A 17,631-nucleotide genomic window follows, 5' to 3' on the forward strand; every position below is an offset into this window, starting at 1 on the left:
AACACTCAGTCCTTTTCCTCTCCTGGTTGCTCTTACAAATTTCTTACATTAAAGCTGAAAACTGTACCAAAAAATTAAGTGTTACTGTCTCTTAACTGGACAAGATTGAGGCTTTTCACGCCCATACATGTATTTTCCTAATAATTTTTCCATACTCAGCCTGGTTTCTAGAGCTGTGATGTAGTACTGTTAACTCTCTGGGCATTGTGTGCTGCTGTTGCACTCCCTGCATAGAAGGTTCCTCCAGAACTCGATGATTATAGGACTTAATATTATTATGGTTTCTTTGTCTATTTCATCACTATAAACAGGAGATAAAGCAAAGCTTAAAAAGTGTAATGTTCAGGGGATTATCCATGTCTAGAAAGAAGAAAGTGTCTTTCTTTGGGAATAGAAACAGAAAGAGAAAATCTTCCTCTCTCATTATTAAACCCCATCCCACCCTCTTTCAGTCCCCATTATCATGTATCACTTGATACTGAGATTTCCATTTATATTATTTTATGGAAGTAGTCAATACATTTTTCTAGACAACACTAGAGGAAGCATCACAAATGTAATAAAAAAACCTTTATCAGATTCAACCTCAGTGTGCCAACGTATATCTTGTATCTCCCCATGTAACTTCGTCTAAATCTTAGTAGTCTTGTCCTGGCCATCTCTGTGCTATACATATAGTCAGGAGCAGGGGGAAAAGGAAAAGTATTTACAATTATATGTTGTGAGTTATTTGAATTATTTGAACAGGATTTATTTGCAATTTTAGTGTAATTTTTTTAATTATAATGTCCAAGTGACTGACCTTGCATGTTTCAGTGACATTGCAAATGCTGACAAAATTATTTGAGCAAAGTTCTCTGAGGAGATGTTATTTTCACATTTGCTTTGTTTACATCTAATGTTTTAAACTTTCAGTGCAACAATCCCCAAACCAAAGAACCAAAATTAGAGGCTGCTGCCCGGATAGTGCCTGAATGGGTTGACTACGACTCTGAGATACGAAAGTTAATACAGCAAATTGAAAAAGAGAAGAAAAATCTAACATCATTATTTCAAAAAGGTAATTTACATGCATATTCATCTGTTAGCTTTTTAAAAATTAAATATTAATATAGTTGAAATTAAGATTGCAGTCAGTAAGCACAAATCTTTTATTTGTGTAATTTTCCCTGTACTTAGAGAAATTGTGTGGGGCTTTATGGTTGTGTTATGCTTCTTTACGTAAGAGTTACACTGAGAGGATAAAATCTTTTGTTTCGTGCCAGAATCTAAGAGAAGGTTTGTGGTGTCCTGTTCTTGGACCTCAAACACAACCATCACATGTCATTTGAGGCACAAATATTAAATAAAGCATATTAGCTTAGACGTCACTTAGATAACCTAAAGCTCATGTCTGTTAAGCAGTAGGTAACTCTGTTAAGTTGTCTCCAGGCTCATGTATGCAGCCTTTTTGCACCAGACTAAATTGTGGTTTAGGCTACAAATAGAGTTTATCTTATTTATTTACTAATGTGTTTTAAACTGAGTTTGTTAAATAGTATGAGAAAAAAATCCAAACAACCAACAACAAAACCACCAAAAAACCCCACAAAAAACCCAAACACACTTATAGAACTTCTAATAAGACTTCTTGGAGTAATGTGAAACAAAACAAAAGAAAAAGATGCTCTCAGCCCTTAAGGTTGAAGAAAAAACTTGGCAGATATATATTTAAAAGTCTTGAGTCAAGGCACAAATTCACTTTCACTTATAAAGAATTCTTAGTGGTTTTTATTCTTTGTGAAAGCTTATGCTCAACTTTTAGCAAGGCTCCAAAAGTGAAGTTCATGTTGCATGACTGACTAGCAGCAAATGGAAAGTAAAGAGCTTTCTTCACATTTTACAGAACTGTCTTTATCTAACTTGTTTTTATAATTTCTTTTTCCCTTTGGTTACAGGTCTTAAACATGATGAACTTTAGTACAGCCCTTGAACAACAATGGTGACAACTCAAGAGTCTTCTGGAAAAGACTGAAGGGGAGTTACAAATGTTACAATGGCACTATTTGCAACATTCTTTAATGTTAAGTCAAATATTTTATAACTTATAGTGTTATTTAAAACATTTTAAATGCAATACAAAACTGAGAAATCCACAGGTACTTGGGGTTGTGGCTTTTTTTATCCAGTGTGGAGTTTGTTTTTCTTTTCCTTCTTTAAAGTACAGTTTGCCCAGAGGATTTTAGAATACGTTGAAAGTGGTGTTCAACTTCTCAAAGATATGTTGTCAGTCTGGGGGAGGACATACACATTAAATATGTACATGAAAACTGGTTTGTGCATATTACATGCATTAAGTTTATGTATTAAAACATCAAGAGTTTTGGTTATATGTCTATAGTTTTGTCCCTGGAGAACTGCTGTGGTCACAAGGAAGAATCTCAGTGTAGCAAAGATAAGACACAAAAAATAACTTTAGTCATTTAGACCACACAAAGACAAGTCAACTTGGAAGCTAAAAACAAGGAATGACACTTTTCATTTATTGTGCCGGATTGCTGCACTCTTACAAATTTTAAAAACTAAGTTTTGATTCTTAGGCTCCTTTTGGTCACTTAAATAGTGTGTCATAAAATTCCATTATGACTTTGGTTAAGGTGGCTTTCCAACCAGCACACATTGCATCAGAAGGTCAGTACCTGAAAGCTGTTTCTACTTGGTTTTGATTATCATCATCCTGTTTAAAACTGAAAATAAAATAATAAAATATGTGAGTATTTTTGATTATCAGTGGTGTTTCCTATAATTTTCTAAGTCTGTACTCACAAAACTGTTGCTTTAGTGGGCTACTGACATTTTGATCCCACAAAAACTGCAGGGAAAAGTTCTTGCAATACACATATTTGAAAAGGAGGAATTTATGACTTAAACTGAAATCTAGTGCCTTAAATATATACTCTGTTGTTTAGGCTGTGCTGGTTTCAAAATTGGACTGGATGAGACCACAAATTCTTGTAAGAACAACTTAATGCAGTCTTTCAGTCTAAATGCTTGAAATTACGAAAGACAAGGCAATTTGCACTAAGTGGGTGAATCTACAGTGAGTTGCATAGTATTTCCATACCAGCAAATAACTGAATAAACAATAAGAGAAAGGAAGCCTATTTTGTATGTACTGTCATTGTCCTCAGATGTTGGCTGTTTACAATGGAAGAGCAAGTATTTAAAATTATGCCTTGCTGGTATTTTTCAATTCCTATTACTAAGAACATGAGATGTGCAGATTTTATTTTTTTTACAGCTTTTTATATTCTTTGTTGTTTTACCTTTATGCATTTTGAACAGTTTGAACGTGTCGCATACATTTTTTTAAATATCTTTTGTGGGATTTTCTTTGTATGAGGCACCCAATGGAGCATTTCCTGTGTGACCCACCAGCAGTAGTCAGTAAACTCTCATGTCAGTTCCCTTTAACTGTCCCATTTCAGTGCAGCATCTGTTTTGTTATGCTTGTTCTCTAACATAATTACTTCAGAATATCAGCCAGCAAGTCAAACATACTGGAACATAAACTTGGTATTTTTATACCATATAGATGGACTTAAAATTGACCTAGCAGATGCATATGCACCATTACTATAAATTCCATGCATAAGAAGGAAATAACTGATATTCCATATTAGAGAAAAATACTTACTCTGCAGCAGCATTTCACATCCCTCTGCCTTGGTCTCTCATGCTTGGAGTGTACATTGGAAAGCTTGTTTTAAGGCAGAAGTTAATGGTTCTTCATCTGTAAGAAACCTTAGTTCTCTTATGAGTACCTGTGTGGGAAGTTTCTGTTATACAGTATAAAAAGTGGATAGTTTATGCACTGATTTTGTGTTCAGGTTTTCTGTAGCATCCTGTTCTTTTTTGAATTGGATTACTTCTACAGGCTTTAAAAAAGGAAATAGCTGTTTAAATACTATTTCCTTGAGATTACTTAAGTGATTAGAATATAATTTTTAGAAATGCAATTTGCTGGAGGTATTTTTGAAGATGTAAAAGGTGTCATGCAATTTCCTGCAGTGTTTTATATATTTGTAAAAAAATTTTTACAATATTTTTTCTGCATAATACTACTTTCAAAGAAAGCTCTTTTTTTTGAGATTATACATTGGTTTATAGAACAAGAAGGGTCCCACCAATATTTTCACTACTTGTTAAAGATCTCTTGAAAGCAGCACTTTGAGTCATTAGCATATATTTTTAATGCCAAACCCATGTATTGTGTATGTTGTACAAAATATTAAAAGGTGCCACTGGAGAAAAAAAATAATATTATTTTCTGTTCTCCATTTTTGTATTATACAATAGCCATTAAATACTTTGCTAGTAGATCCAAAGCAAAAAAATTGCAGCAAGTCCTTAAATGCCTTTAATCTACAGAAAGTGTTTTTGCAGGGAAGCAACAGCAACTAGGAACCTGCTGCAGGGTGAGAACTTTCTTAAGAGAGGCAGACCAAGCTTATTTGTTGTTTCCAAGCTGCATGCTCTGCCCTAGGAGCGGTGAGAAAACACATCCTGGATTAGTGGAGTGTTGCCACATGGTTTGAATTAGTAAATAAACAAAGTAATATTTGAACTATTCAAATGAAGGGTTTTTACAATTTATATCCACATTGCTATTATAGTGTCTTTTCTAGCTCTTAACTCTTCTTGGTATCAGCTTGTAAGTTTAGCAGAAAATGTATGAACCAGACATTAGTGCACTGCTGATGATGAGCCAGAGCTTTAGTATTGAAAATATTTCTCATTAAGGTTCCTTTTCCGTGAATCAGGTACTTGCCTCACTCTGAAACATTGCAGAGTCATAGAACCATAGGATGCCAGGTTGGAAGGGACCTCCAGGATTATCTGGTCCAGCCTTCTTTGGCAAAAGCACAGTCCAGACAAGATGGCCCAGCACTCTGTCAGGAAAAGCTTCATGTCCAACCATGTCCCTGGGGAGATTATTCCAAAGGCTGGTTGTTCTCACTGTGAAACTGGCGTTCAACAGGGTTTCTACAATTGCAGTAGTTGACTTCTACACATTCAAGTTTCTCTTACCACAGAATGTGACTCCTTCCCCCTTTTCTCCCCTGCCTGCTGGCACTCCGGCAGCCTTGTACTGCATTTCTGCACAGCTCTAACTCCAAACCTGGAGAGCAGGATGAGCAAAGAAGGGCAGACAGATACACAGCAGTGCTTTCTTGTCATCATAAATATCTTTATTGTGAAAAATACCATAAAATAATTCCCACAGTTCTAGAAAAAAACAGTTCTTGCTTTTTAGATTCATGATTTCATATAAAGACATTTTATAATTCGAAACATTTGATAAATCTCTGGCTAGCTTTACTTATCCTTCTTATAACATAAAACTGCTACTTAGAGATTTGCTGAGGGAAAAAAAATTATTCTGCCATTTATGTTATGATTTTATGGATAAAAGTGTGTATTACAGAGCAAACAAACAATACCTTACAATAAGGCACTTTTAAATACAACTAACCTGCTATGCTATCCTGGCTAGTTTCTGGCAAAGCTCCTATAAATCACAGCCCTAAACAGAAGAATAATTCTTGTTCCAAACATTGGTCTGAAAACTGAAATGATAACAAGCTTTATGTTTTTTTTAAAAAAAGTTTAAGCTGACACATTTTCTGCATATGTCACAAGTTTGAGCACTTCAGTCTGTAGTTCACTTTGAATCTGTTTTAACACTGATCATCAGTACATCAGTATTAAACATGTACCAAGTATAATATGCCCCCCCACCTTCCTTTTAAAATAAGTTGGAAACAGGTTTATTAAAACTGAAAGAATTCAACAGAGGAAGTTTGCATCTACATACAGGCCAGTTATGGTAACGATGCTTCATGCACATCTCAGGGTTGACAAACTAGCAAGACATTTATTCCAATGCTCAGTTATTGAACATTATTGCACTACAGACACCCACTAATAAATAAAAATGCAAGTTCAGCTTCCTTGCACGTTGCCTGCACCATGAACACTCAGCGTGTTACCAGCGCTTCATTTTCCAAAGTCGCATCAGGAAATGCATCACTGTATCTGGAGAGCCTTGCAATGTAAATGGTTTCTTTTTAACAAACTTCGTCTTTCTGCTTTTCCAGAAGTACCTCAAAGCCCTTAGGAATAGCACTGGGGTGGTAACACTTCTTGTAAACAGCTGCTGCTCAATACTAGTAAAGCTTTGTTCTCCACTGTCATTTTTTGCCTTTGTTTCCAAGAACCTTTCTTTCATGGAACAAATCCATGAACAGCATTCAGGTACTAATCATCTTCCTTCTTCTACTGACTACATTCAACCCTTATTTTTTTTTCTTAAAATGTAATTTTCCCTTTCCCATTCATTCTCAAAATGCACATGGTCCTTTTTGGTTCCTGAATGCTCCCAGCGTACACTAGAACTGTCCTGCTGCCCCAGAGAAACAAACCCGTGCTGCTCCAACATCAGTGCCTTGTATGAAGAATTTACTCATGAGGGACCATCTTATTCCTTCCCTAGAAGAAAAAAAAAAAGTAAACCCCAGGAAACACTTCTCTCAGCTCTGGTTTTTAAAACAGAGAAGGGAGAGGGATGAGGGGGAAAAAAAAAAAAAAGGAACACGGGCAGTTCTTGGAAAGACATTTCATTCCCATCTCTTCCCCAGCACACAAACACAGCTGTCTGTGGTCCTTGTTGTGATGTGCAGCCCAACCACACTCCTGTACAAAATGTGACATATTGCTTACACTGCTCATTCAATACTCATTTAAAAACGGCCCCTTCTGTAGTGAACGAGCCGATACAGAAGGGTTTGCACAGAGCAATGGCTCATGCACACACACACACACACACAGAGCAACCACCAGGAACCACCCTGCCCACAACAGGCATGGCTGGGTTGACCTCCCCCTCAGGGGCTGAGAGGAGCCACGGGGGGACACATGAGAGCCACCTGTCCGTCCTTTATGTACTCCAGCAACAAGCAGATGCACAGAGGCCAATTCCACAGGGCAACAGGTTACTCGCTGTGCAGCAAGTTCCTGTGTCTGAGACCCAGAGAGTCATGCCAGCCTAGAGTGCTCTGAACAGTGTCCTGAGCATCTGGTACAGAGCTTAAGCAAAAAACTTTCCAACAGGTCAAAGGCACAAGCTGAACTAGGAAGTCATTCAACTTGGGAAACATCTGACACTGGGGTTTCACAGGCTGCTGGGGTGGTTTTGAACCAAAAACTCTTAGACCACCACACTGCTACCCAGCTTGAAGATAAATTTCTGCTGAACGCGTGGCTTTGCAATTATGTTCATGAAGTACTTGGGCAGGAGCCAAGGGTTATGCTCCAACAGCAACTTTGACTATAGTAAGATAAAATGCACTTTCAGACTGAAGGCCTTATTTGCCTATTCCATTTGTTTCACTGCGGCTGCTTATGGTTTCAAATGCCACAAGTTGAAGTGAGAGAGGGTTCCTATCAACTGATTATTGTTTTCCAGTTAAAATGCAATCAACACTGATGAACCGTAATTCTGCGTTCTAAGAAAATGGCTGCTGATGAAACTCATCAGTTACAGAACAGAGGACTCCTCACTCCTCCCAGCTACAGCCCTGGAAACACTGTACATCACACTCTCACAGTTCCATCAACCGCACCAAACCAATTTTAACTATGTGCATATAGAAAAAAATAAACTAGACTTCTGGCTAGTGGGAAGTTAGTCCCTCTTTTTGCACACATTTGTTTCTGCAGTACCGTGGCTGTTACACAAAACACAAAATTACTTCAATTTCCCAAAGTATTAATTCCCTGTTGCACCACCCAACAGAAATGAAGTTGTATTACAGGAGCCAATATCACATTCCTGGTCAGCAGTACACTCACCTCACAACCTCTCTTAGTTCTGAATTTTTGTACAGAACTAACAAATTGCTGCACAGTCAGGGATATGTCACAACAAATTTTCTGCTCAAATCTCAAGCAGGTATTTTGTTAAAGTGCAAACTACTCAAGAATCATACCCAAATAAACAACCCAAATGACATTCAGAAAAAAAAGTGTGGGTTTTTTTTTTTTTTTAGTTTCATAGTTGACCATTACCACCCAGGAAATCACCCCAATCCATTAATGAGCAAAGCGAGCAGACATTTTCAAATACAGTTACTCCCAAGCACTCTTTTTCCAGAGCGATTGCTGGGACTGGTTCAGCACACAGGCTCTTCTCCCGCCTGTGGTGCTGCCGACACCAACACAGCAGGTGCTCACCAGGGTTTCCTCTTAAGAGATGGATCGTTCTGCTGAGCATGACCAACAGTTTGTTAATGTGGAGACTACTGTATCTACAGCTGCCATGTTTATTAGGCCCCGATCCAGAAAAATATTTACATGCATTTTTATCTTTAAGCATATACTTGAGTCCTAAATTTAAGCGTTGTCCTAAGTAGCATCTTATTGTTTTTTCCATCCATGGGAATAAACATGTCCTGCATATCCACAACAAATACAAAGGCAGTACAACTCCCCCCCCAACCAGTGTGAGCTTGTCAAGCAAACCCACTGAATACCAAAAGAAAGAAAGACCTTCCTTCTAGTGCAGTAAGACTCTGGGTTAAGGACAACATTAGAAATTAAGATTTTGGGTCTTGAACTGAGAGACTTTTTATTTTTCAATGAATTGAGTAAAAAACAGCAGCAGCCACCAGAAACAGTCTTGGCTCTAACTGAAGTGAAATTTGAATGTAAATGGTCCTCCTCCAGAACCAAAGGGGTTGAATCCTTGCCACGTGTTCCAGTTCCTGTGGAAAGGGTTGCTGCCACCCTGCTGACTCTCTGCATCCAGTGGGTCCTCTCCTGCATCAAACTTCCGTCTCATTTCTGGAGGAAAGAAAGCCAAGATGGAATTATGGCAGAGTAATAACAGGGCTTCCCTGGAACACTTCAGGTGCTGTTATAATCTAAATGCAATTTGCAATAGCACTCGAGGCAGGAGACACCCATATCCTTGAAGTAAGCATATCCAGAGTTACTCGATCCTAGAAATCTCTGCAAGATGATATCCCAAAAAGAGATCTTTGAAATAATAATTTTTGACTTTTAACAAAAATCACTGAAACACTGAAATAAATAATTCCAGGTTTACATCTGACTTCATATGACATACTGGATGCAAGTATTAGTGCACTACTTTCTCAAGAGAGATAAGGGGAGAAAGGGAAAAAGAGGGAAGCTGTAATGCCTGTTATGACTTACACTTGCTGTGTTTTTAACTTACTGTAAAAAAGTAATTAAAAAATGAAGTCACTGCATCATTACCTGGGTCAGTGAGGACTTCTTTAGCAGCTGCTATATCAATAAATTTTTTCTCTGCTTTCTTCTTTTCTTCCTCACTCTGGAAGTTATCAGGATGCCACTGGGATGCCAGCTTTCTGTAAGCTTTTATGATTTCTTGCTTTCGAGCATTTCTGGATGGATAAAATTATAACTAACTTAATTCTCTAAATCACGTCACACTAGTGAATCTACAGGTTAATTTTAAACACTGAGACAGTAATTAAGGGCATTAGGAAAATTATGAGTTAGTTAACCTTCTGCAAATGGCACTGAAGATTCTTTATGCAAAACGAAGCAGGTTTCAACTTCAAACAAAGATTACTCCCTCTTTTACTTCACCACCCATTAACTTTCCTTGGAAATATGCTACTGCCAGATACTATGCAGAACAGAGTTCCCAGTCTGAAGAATTTGCAATCATAACAAAAAGCACAAAAAGCAGAGATCAAATTAGTTCACGACTGGAAGGATGACCAATACTAGTTCAGAACTGGACATTTGTTTGCTCCTCATTAGAAAGGAAGTTGTTGGTTTCTCAAGGTTAATGGCAGAAGTATTTTTGATACCTTTCAGTGAGTCCTTCCAAACTCTTCCAATCTATCACACTATCTGCCACAATTTTATTTTTTGTTGCTTTCAGTAATTCTTGCCAGTCCTCATTTCTTTCCCAATTCATTCATCTACTAAGAATTTCCTGCTGAATTATTTATTTCCCCTCTCACCAATGCTGTTTTTCCATTCCTTCTACAGGAATTTTAAATAGGTGCTACTTACAAGTTGAACACTACTAAATTAGTACAACAGAAAAGTGAAGGTAGCAAGATAAAGGAACAGCAGAACAAATTCAAGTGATCAGTCCTATCTGCGCTGGTTTAAATAACCAACTTTCACATCATCATCTCTGGAATTAATATCTCACCTTTTTACTCCCAGGATTTTATAGTAATCCCTCTTCTGTGATTGCTTCAGCATTCTCTGGGCACGTTCTAGCCCCTCCCGAATCTGCTGGTCATTCTCACTGTTGGCTTGAGCAGTCTCATAGTCTTTAATAGCTTTTATAAAAAAAGCAAATGAAAGAAGATTACACAACTCTACAAACTTCAATTTAAAGAACTCAACCACTCCACAGAATTGAAGCTTTGCTATTACCATATACAAACAGCAAAACTTTCATTTCAACTTGACGTTTGAGTTTTTCTCCCTAAATTAGAAAACCTTGGAGTAGAGGAAATTCACTTTCACATATAAATTAGGTAATTTTCTTTCTTTAGGTTCAATTACACTGGTGGGAAATGAGGGAGAAGGGAGGTTACCAGACTCCGGTCACAACACTCTCTTGATGTTGCAACAGGAATAACATAACAAGTATCTAGGCCTGGGAGGAGGAAAAAGAGACCAAGAAGTAAGATTCAGCAACTAGTATGTGAAGAGCCCACTGCACGATGTTAGTCCCACATTGCTGTTCAGTTGAAGGATGCATTACCCAGAGTCTTTAAGTTAATATTCATTCTTCTCCCCCAGTCTGCACTCTATCAACATGACAGAAAGTCTCTTCTCTTTAATGACAGTAAAGACAAATTTCAGACTACCAATAAGTTCATACTGTTAGTGAAAGGCAAATACTGGCTTTTGACACCTCTGCATACATAGTACGCAGACAGTTATATTTTAAGGGTTTTTTTTTTTCCAAAGGCATACTCTCACTCTATTTCAAGAGTTGCATTTCTCAGGAACGAAAGCAAGAGAGATGCTGTAATGTAATTTGTAAAACATTCAAGGTCTACACTATTTTTTTTAAGTAAACTCTATTATTATTGTAAGTGGTAACTGAATGCTTAAGACACCAAGTTTATATATTCTTTGATATCAAAATTTATCAAGGGAAGTAACTATCTAAGTCTTTAATGAGACTGCTCTTCTTTCGCTGTTATAATCCTCAAGGTCTCATTTGCAGCTCCCAATCTCCTAGGTTTCTCAAGTTAGATAAAGTACTTGCATCAGATTATTTCCAAGCAGATGCTATTTCTCAGCAGGTGTTACATTTGTTTTTCACTGTTTCTGAGCAAGACAGCAGGAAGTGCTAATGAATTTGTACTACCCAGACATCTGATACCACTGCAATCTTGTTTTAGTTATTGGAAAAAAAAAATTCCAAAAGGTATTGCCAGTGCCCCAACAATTTCATAGGCTATTACAAGCCAAACAAAATTTCTATTCATTTTCTCATCACTGGACACTCATTTTCTGCTTGAACAAAGCATTTTGGCTTCTGCTGATATTTTTAGTAATTTGTCCAGTCATTAAAAAACCAAAACAAAAACCCCAAGAGTGTGAACTAATGTGTGCACCCAATATATGCTGTTGAAAGCAATAAAAATAATGAAAATGCAGGGATTTCATTATGCTGCTTTACTGCTCCAATAATTTTAAGCACCGGTGTACTTAATCTGCTTCACATGGTACTAGAAGGTCCCACCACAACATCCTGCCAAATGCAGATCAGACTGCTCAGCTTCACTGAGCGCCACATCACCGACAGCACGCACCACTGTGGGAAAACAATCTGCTTCAGGGATCAACTATTTGCCATGACAGTATTAAACTTCTCTTCTTTTTTTTAAATCGACTTCCTTATTTAAAGACTGCGAGCATTAAGCGCATGGGAAGGTAAGTTTTTCAGTGCTGCACACTGCAGAGTGAAAGTGCCCAGCAAGTACATTTTACACTTTCACACTCCAGTGCAGGAATTCTCCTCTTTCAGAGAGCTAATTGCTCTTCTCACTTGAGTGGTGAGGGTTGGAAGCAGGTGGAGCAGGATGGCAGCTTCCTGATGACAAGAAGTTCGATACGAAACTAGCAGACTTATTACTAATTCACGGTATGTCAAGTGAGATATATTAATCAATTCTTTTGAGTCACTATTTCTAAAAGCACTAGTACCTCCAAACCAACAGAAGAGCCACTGCTGCTGCTTACTGGCCTGCTATTCCAGAAAGCATCCTTTCTTCTTTTCATCCTGTTCCACGACATAAAAGGAACAACTAGTTTCCAGTGTCACTTTCAATTTAAATACTTCAGTCAAATCTAACTCTCCTTCTTTCAATACAAGACTCTTCACAACCTCTCAAAAGGTAATCACACCGTAACTCTAGACAACTCTGCTGGCTTTGGAATCTTGCCTGCATTTTTAAAAGAGACCGAGATCAATTCTGCATGTGCATTAATGGCCAAGTTATCAAACATGAGTAACTGCAGACAACCTACACCCATGCCAAGACTGTTAGAGAAATAAAAGAACCAGTTACGCTCTTACTGAAACCTCTAAAGTAGAAGTGGGGGGGGAAATAAAAAAATAAATTAAAAAATTAAAAATTAAAAAAAAAAAAAAGAAAAAAAATTAGTATATCTTGATCAATTTTGAAACAGCAAGGCAGCTTTTTTTCCTTCAACAAAACTTGTGCTTTAGACAGATAGACTTCTGTACTTATGAGGTATGCCAGAAAGGGAGTCATTACACATCTGTTGCTGTAGACAAACCCTGGATCTCATGTGATTATAAAGTAATTAAAACCATTTGATTAACTCAGCTATACATACCAAAGTGCATCTTGAACATTTAGCAATAATCGCCTTCAAAGTTCTGAATCACATTATCTTTGAAATTTCCTATCTTTAACATGAAAATAGCTGCCTCTAGCTTGAAAACTTTTTGAGGGAAGAATCAGTATGCCCCTTTAAATATGAGATCACAATTTTAATTGCTCTACTGTTCTCTCTAGCAAAGAGGAATCAGCGATCATTTTACATCAGTTAAAACTGAAGGATAAATGAAGACACCTTCAGGCAGACTAACGTTAATGGGCTGTAATACTGTTGATGGAGGCTCTGCTGGAAAGCAGAGAGGAACTACAGCCACCTCACTACTGTCAAGGGCAGGAGGAAGCATGGGACATGCTAAAGAACAGGGATCTGACAAAGCACAGTTCCACTCTAGCATGGTGGTTCACTTGGAATGAGGCTAGGCCAAACTCAGCAGGCACCAGCTCTCCCAGATCCCAGGTATGTCCTCTCTCTGTTTCCTTATATCCTATAATATGGAGGCATTTGCTCCAGCACAAGACCAAGCTGGCTCCCTGCATTTATGTAGAACCTATAAAACTTTTCTTTCCTCTAATTTGCAAGAGTTGAGTCAGCACCCCTGGAGGTTTTTAAAAGACATGTACATGTGGCACTAGGGAACATGGTGCAGTGGTGGACTTGGCAGTTCTGGGTTACTGGACTTGATAATCCTAGAAGTTGTTTCTATGACTCTGTGTAATAGTATGCATTTTACAAAAAGCCTGTATGGAAAATGCAGCCTCAGGAATAGAGTCAGTTTACTGCTTTCAGCAGCACTACAGAGATCTGCAGAGGTGAAGCAATGGCCATTAACTTCCTCTGCCCACAACACATGCCAGGGAATAGAACAGTATTATTTTTGTGCTGCCATCTCAAGACGTTAAAATTGCAGTCCTAAAAAGGATTTACATCAACTGAACTATAATTACCTTTTACCTCTAAACACATTTGTCTGACATTGCTGATTATATAAAACATGATATTTCTGTAAATCTGCAACTACCAGTGTTAATTAAGGATGACAGTATAGTGTAGAATCAAAGTGCATGTTAAAAAAAAGCCTTTGAAACACTGAGTGCATTTTAAATGTCCACAAAAAAGTATGTGTCAACTGCATACAACTGTACCTTCTTCATACAGGTCTTCCAGCAAATAAGCTTCTGCTCTGTCTTTCAGAGCATTCACGTTGGTTGGTTCCAGTTGCAGAACTTCTGTACAAAGTTTTATGGCTTCTGTAGACTGCTGATTCTAGAGAAACGAAAGTAAAACAAAATTCACGTAGTTGTGGGGGGTTTGTTTGCTGTTTGTTTGTCTTAAAGAAATTTACAGAGGGAGAATAATCAGAATTACCTTTGATAAGCAGTGACAGATTCTTTCTTTGGCACGAGTAGCATAAACTGGGACTTCTGGCTCAGTTTTCATTACAGATTCATATTTACTGATAGCATCTTCATACCTGTTTAAATCATAAAGCAAAATATCATGAAACGTGATCACTATCTCAGGGTGTTGCAATTTATTTACAAATCTTGAAATTCACAGATTTTCACATCCTCCTAGCAATGTACCTTAACTTTAAGAGCCTTAAAGATGAGGTGTAAGACAATAGTATGAAGAAAATTTGCAGCCATTTCAAGAATTACATCCCCATTCCCTTTTCTGTGCTATGAGACAGAAGAGCTGGCACTAGCCTTGGCAGGCTTTTGCAGAAGACAGTAACTACCATCCCTCACCACGCACAGACAACAGTCTCTAGATGTGCCTCCTGTCCAACAAGCCCTTCTACACCTAAAAATAAGCATCTCCCTCTCCAATATCTGAGATGGACCAAGTCTGGAGTCTTACTGCAAGCACTGTACTATCTGCACACTACAAAAGGTACCACCTATTCTATAGCTACAAAAAAGCTCTTTAGGCCAGCTTGAATTAGGTCGTTGTTTTCTCCTTCTCCACAAGTCACACAGTAAAATGTTTTTTTGCTGCAAAGGTCTCAAAAATGCTAAAGTTGCATGGTTTGAGCAAGAAATGGATTAGAACATTTACCTAAAAAGGCAAGAGAGTGATTGAACCCATGGGTTGCTATACAAGCTAGAGAAATTCAAGCTCTCAGAAGATTCCCTGAAACAGGACTGATACTGGATTAAGTGAAGAGAGTCCAAACAGACTGACAGCTTAATCAAATTGGCCTCAGTTGTGCTTATTCACGTTCCTGATATATTTCATTTTAAAACACCACCTTGACAATGTCTAATGATTTGTGAGAGCTCCTTACAGCTGGATGTCATGCGCTTGAGAACATGAAAAACTGAAGTAAAGCAAGAAGTAGAAGAATACAGAAGCATGAAAAAAAAAAAAAGCCCATCAGTCAGATCCATTTTTGCTATCAAGGCACTGCAGAGTTATTAGGGAGTTTTAGTCTAGAGATGTGGTCCTTTAATCACAGAATAGCTGAGATTGGAAGGGACTTCTGGAAGTCATCTGGTCCAACCCCACTGCTCATGCAGGGCCACCTACAGCAGGCTGCCCAGGAGTGTCCAAACAGTTTTTTAATAACTCCAAAACAGGGAGACTCTACAATCTCCCTGGGCAACCTGCATGACTGCAAACGAGGGGGTAGTAGAAAGCATTTCACTATGTTCAAAGGGAATTTCTTGTTTCAGTTTGCACCCATTGGCCTGATTCTTATACAGGGCATCACTGATCAGAGCCTGGCTCTGCCCTCTTTGCACCCTCCCTTCAGGTATTTTGATGAGATGACCCTGTAGCAGAAAAGGCTCAAACAGTCCCAGTCATCTCAGCCTTTCCTTGCAGTCCCTCCATCATTTTAGTGGGATTTTGTTGGACTTTCTCAGTAGTTTCATCTCTCTGGCACTCCAGGTGTGGCCTCATCAGTTCTGAGTAATAATATATGAGAGCTGAAAACTATTATCCCTATCTTGGTCTTACTACCTGCTGCAGAAAGAAGTTCAGTATGCAAAGAGAAGACAGTGGCATTGGAAGGAATCAGAACAGGATTGTCGCTATGCGAGTCAATATTTATTTTAATTGTAATTTGAGAGCTGTGCTCAGTTATCCACTTCAACTGACAGATGCAAAAAGCATCACTTAATCAGTTCCTCAATCAATAAGTTCGTGCCTCCATAGTAGTTTTTTTTTCTTTTTTTTTTTTTTTCAAATATAGGAGTGAATACTTACCTGCCTCCTCTGATGAATTCCTCTGCTGACTCAATCTGCTTATTGAGTTTCTTTACTTGCTTATAGAGAGAGAAACACTGCTTATGATCTTGGTCCAGTTTCAGACACTCCCGGACTTCACTTTTCACAGGGAGGTAAGGAGAAGGTAAAAAAAAAATAAAATACGTCACCACATATTATGAAATTTTAACTAGAGACACAATGCAACATATACAAGCTGTCCACAACAACAGCTGACTTCTTTACACAATCTCTCTCCTCATCCAAAAAATTACTTTAAAGTGAGACATCAACAAAAAGTCTTCCAGAACATAAGAGGGTTATTTGTCTGATTTGGGTTTTAATTATTCTCTGTTGTCAAATATGCAAAAGATTAAGTGTTACATGTGATACATGGAATCCCAGCCAAGCCTGAGCCTGACTTTTCGTTGTGAAGACTGCTCTTTAATAAGATTCTGATTAGGGCAGATACCTCTCCAAATTGTCAAATGTTTAAAAAAAAGTACAGTCATCACCGCACAACCACAGTGTTATTTTCAGAAAGAGATCACAAAATCTGATTTTGTTCCTAAGGACACACAAAAAAATCTCAGTATTTGAAAATCACTAGGCCTGTAAAGGTAAGAAAAAGAAACCCAGAGAATGCCAAAGACAAAAGTAAGCATCCAGCGAGTCCAAGAGCTACTGAACTCTTAATATATCTTATGATGCGAAAAAAATAAAATAAAGGTATTAGATAAGAATGAAGGAACTCTTCATTATTACCCCTTCAATTCTGTTTCCATTACGTTCTTCAACAGTGCTCTTAACTGTACTTTTAAAAATCAAAAATCTATTCTTGAAATCACTATGCAAAGTGATGTCCAGCTACCAAAACTCACCACAGAAGTGACCTATGAGCTCCCAAGACTAAGTATAGTCTAGAAAGGGGATGTGTAATGCAAACCAATTGCCCAGCTAAAAAATGAATTTTTGCCATTACAATCCATCACATGCAGTTTCCATCAATTAGCCGAGAAAAGAAAGTCAGGCTTTTTCAGTTCTCTTCATCTCTTATTGAAGACATTCTGTGGCAGAAACCATACTGGAAGGAGTCTGGAGATGAAGGTAGCGCATCTGAGATTATGATTGCCACAGAAACCGCTCCTGGGCAAACAGGAGGATTACACCATCTGTCCAGCCAGGCACAGAGTAAAAACCTAACAGTTCAGATTGGGCAAGGGCAGTTATCTGCCAGATTGACAAGGGACATATGGGAGTAAGACCTTAAACATAACTCAATATGAATAAAAGAGTAGGACACTATCAAAAAGTCATCCAAAATGCTGGACACTGTCTGCAGGAATGAAAGACCAAAAGCTCAGGACCCCTGGCTCTTCATAGCTGGGTGCTCCTGGATTTTTTATTTATTCTTAAGTCTGTAACCTTAATGCATACATTTTTGTTTGCATTGTAAACTTCACTTGAATAGAGGTTCAA

The 17,631-nt window shown here is 38.0% G+C and overlaps 2 protein-coding genes across 4 annotated transcripts in view; one reads left to right on the top strand and one right to left on the bottom strand.

The window, feature by feature from the left end:
• UGGT2 (UDP-glucose glycoprotein glucosyltransferase 2) overlaps window positions 1-5,828 on the top strand; it is an 87,890-nt gene extending 82,062 nt beyond the window's left edge. The window contains exons 38-40 of one of the 2 annotated variants that reach the window (XR_007903377.1): window positions 916-1,060; window positions 1,938-4,530; window positions 4,803-5,828. Coding sequence is in view for 1 of the 2 variants with exons in the window: in XM_051780577.1 (XP_051636537.1) it covers window positions 916-1,060; window positions 1,938-1,960 (168 nt within the window). In the remaining variant the exon portion in view is untranslated. Of the gene's footprint in view, window positions 1-915; window positions 1,061-1,937 lie in introns of both variants that reach the window. The other variant, XM_051780577.1, reaches the window with a different exon arrangement.
• A 2,808-nt stretch (window positions 5,829-8,636) lies between these two features.
• DNAJC3 (DnaJ heat shock protein family (Hsp40) member C3) overlaps window positions 8,637-17,631 on the bottom strand; it is a 29,460-nt gene continuing 20,465 nt past the window's right edge. For both annotated transcript variants that reach the window (XM_051780615.1, XM_051780616.1), the window contains exons 7-12: window positions 16,153-16,272; window positions 14,308-14,413; window positions 14,085-14,205; window positions 10,259-10,391; window positions 9,322-9,470; window positions 8,637-8,883 (exon numbers count right to left, since the gene is read on the bottom strand). In XM_051780615.1, the coding sequence (XP_051636575.1) occupies window positions 8,726-8,883; window positions 9,322-9,470; window positions 10,259-10,391; window positions 14,085-14,205; window positions 14,308-14,413; window positions 16,153-16,272 (787 nt within the window). In that variant the 3' untranslated portion in view covers window positions 8,637-8,725. The remainder of the gene's footprint in view (window positions 8,884-9,321; window positions 9,471-10,258; window positions 10,392-14,084; window positions 14,206-14,307; window positions 14,414-16,152; window positions 16,273-17,631) is intronic.

This window comes from Manacus candei, unplaced genomic scaffold (genome assembly GCF_025592945.1).
Source record: "Manacus candei isolate 608988 ecotype Guabito, Panama unplaced genomic scaffold, ASM2559294v1 h1tg000014l, whole genome shotgun sequence".
In the NCBI taxonomy this organism is placed as follows: domain Eukaryota; kingdom Metazoa; phylum Chordata; class Aves; order Passeriformes; family Pipridae; genus Manacus; species Manacus candei.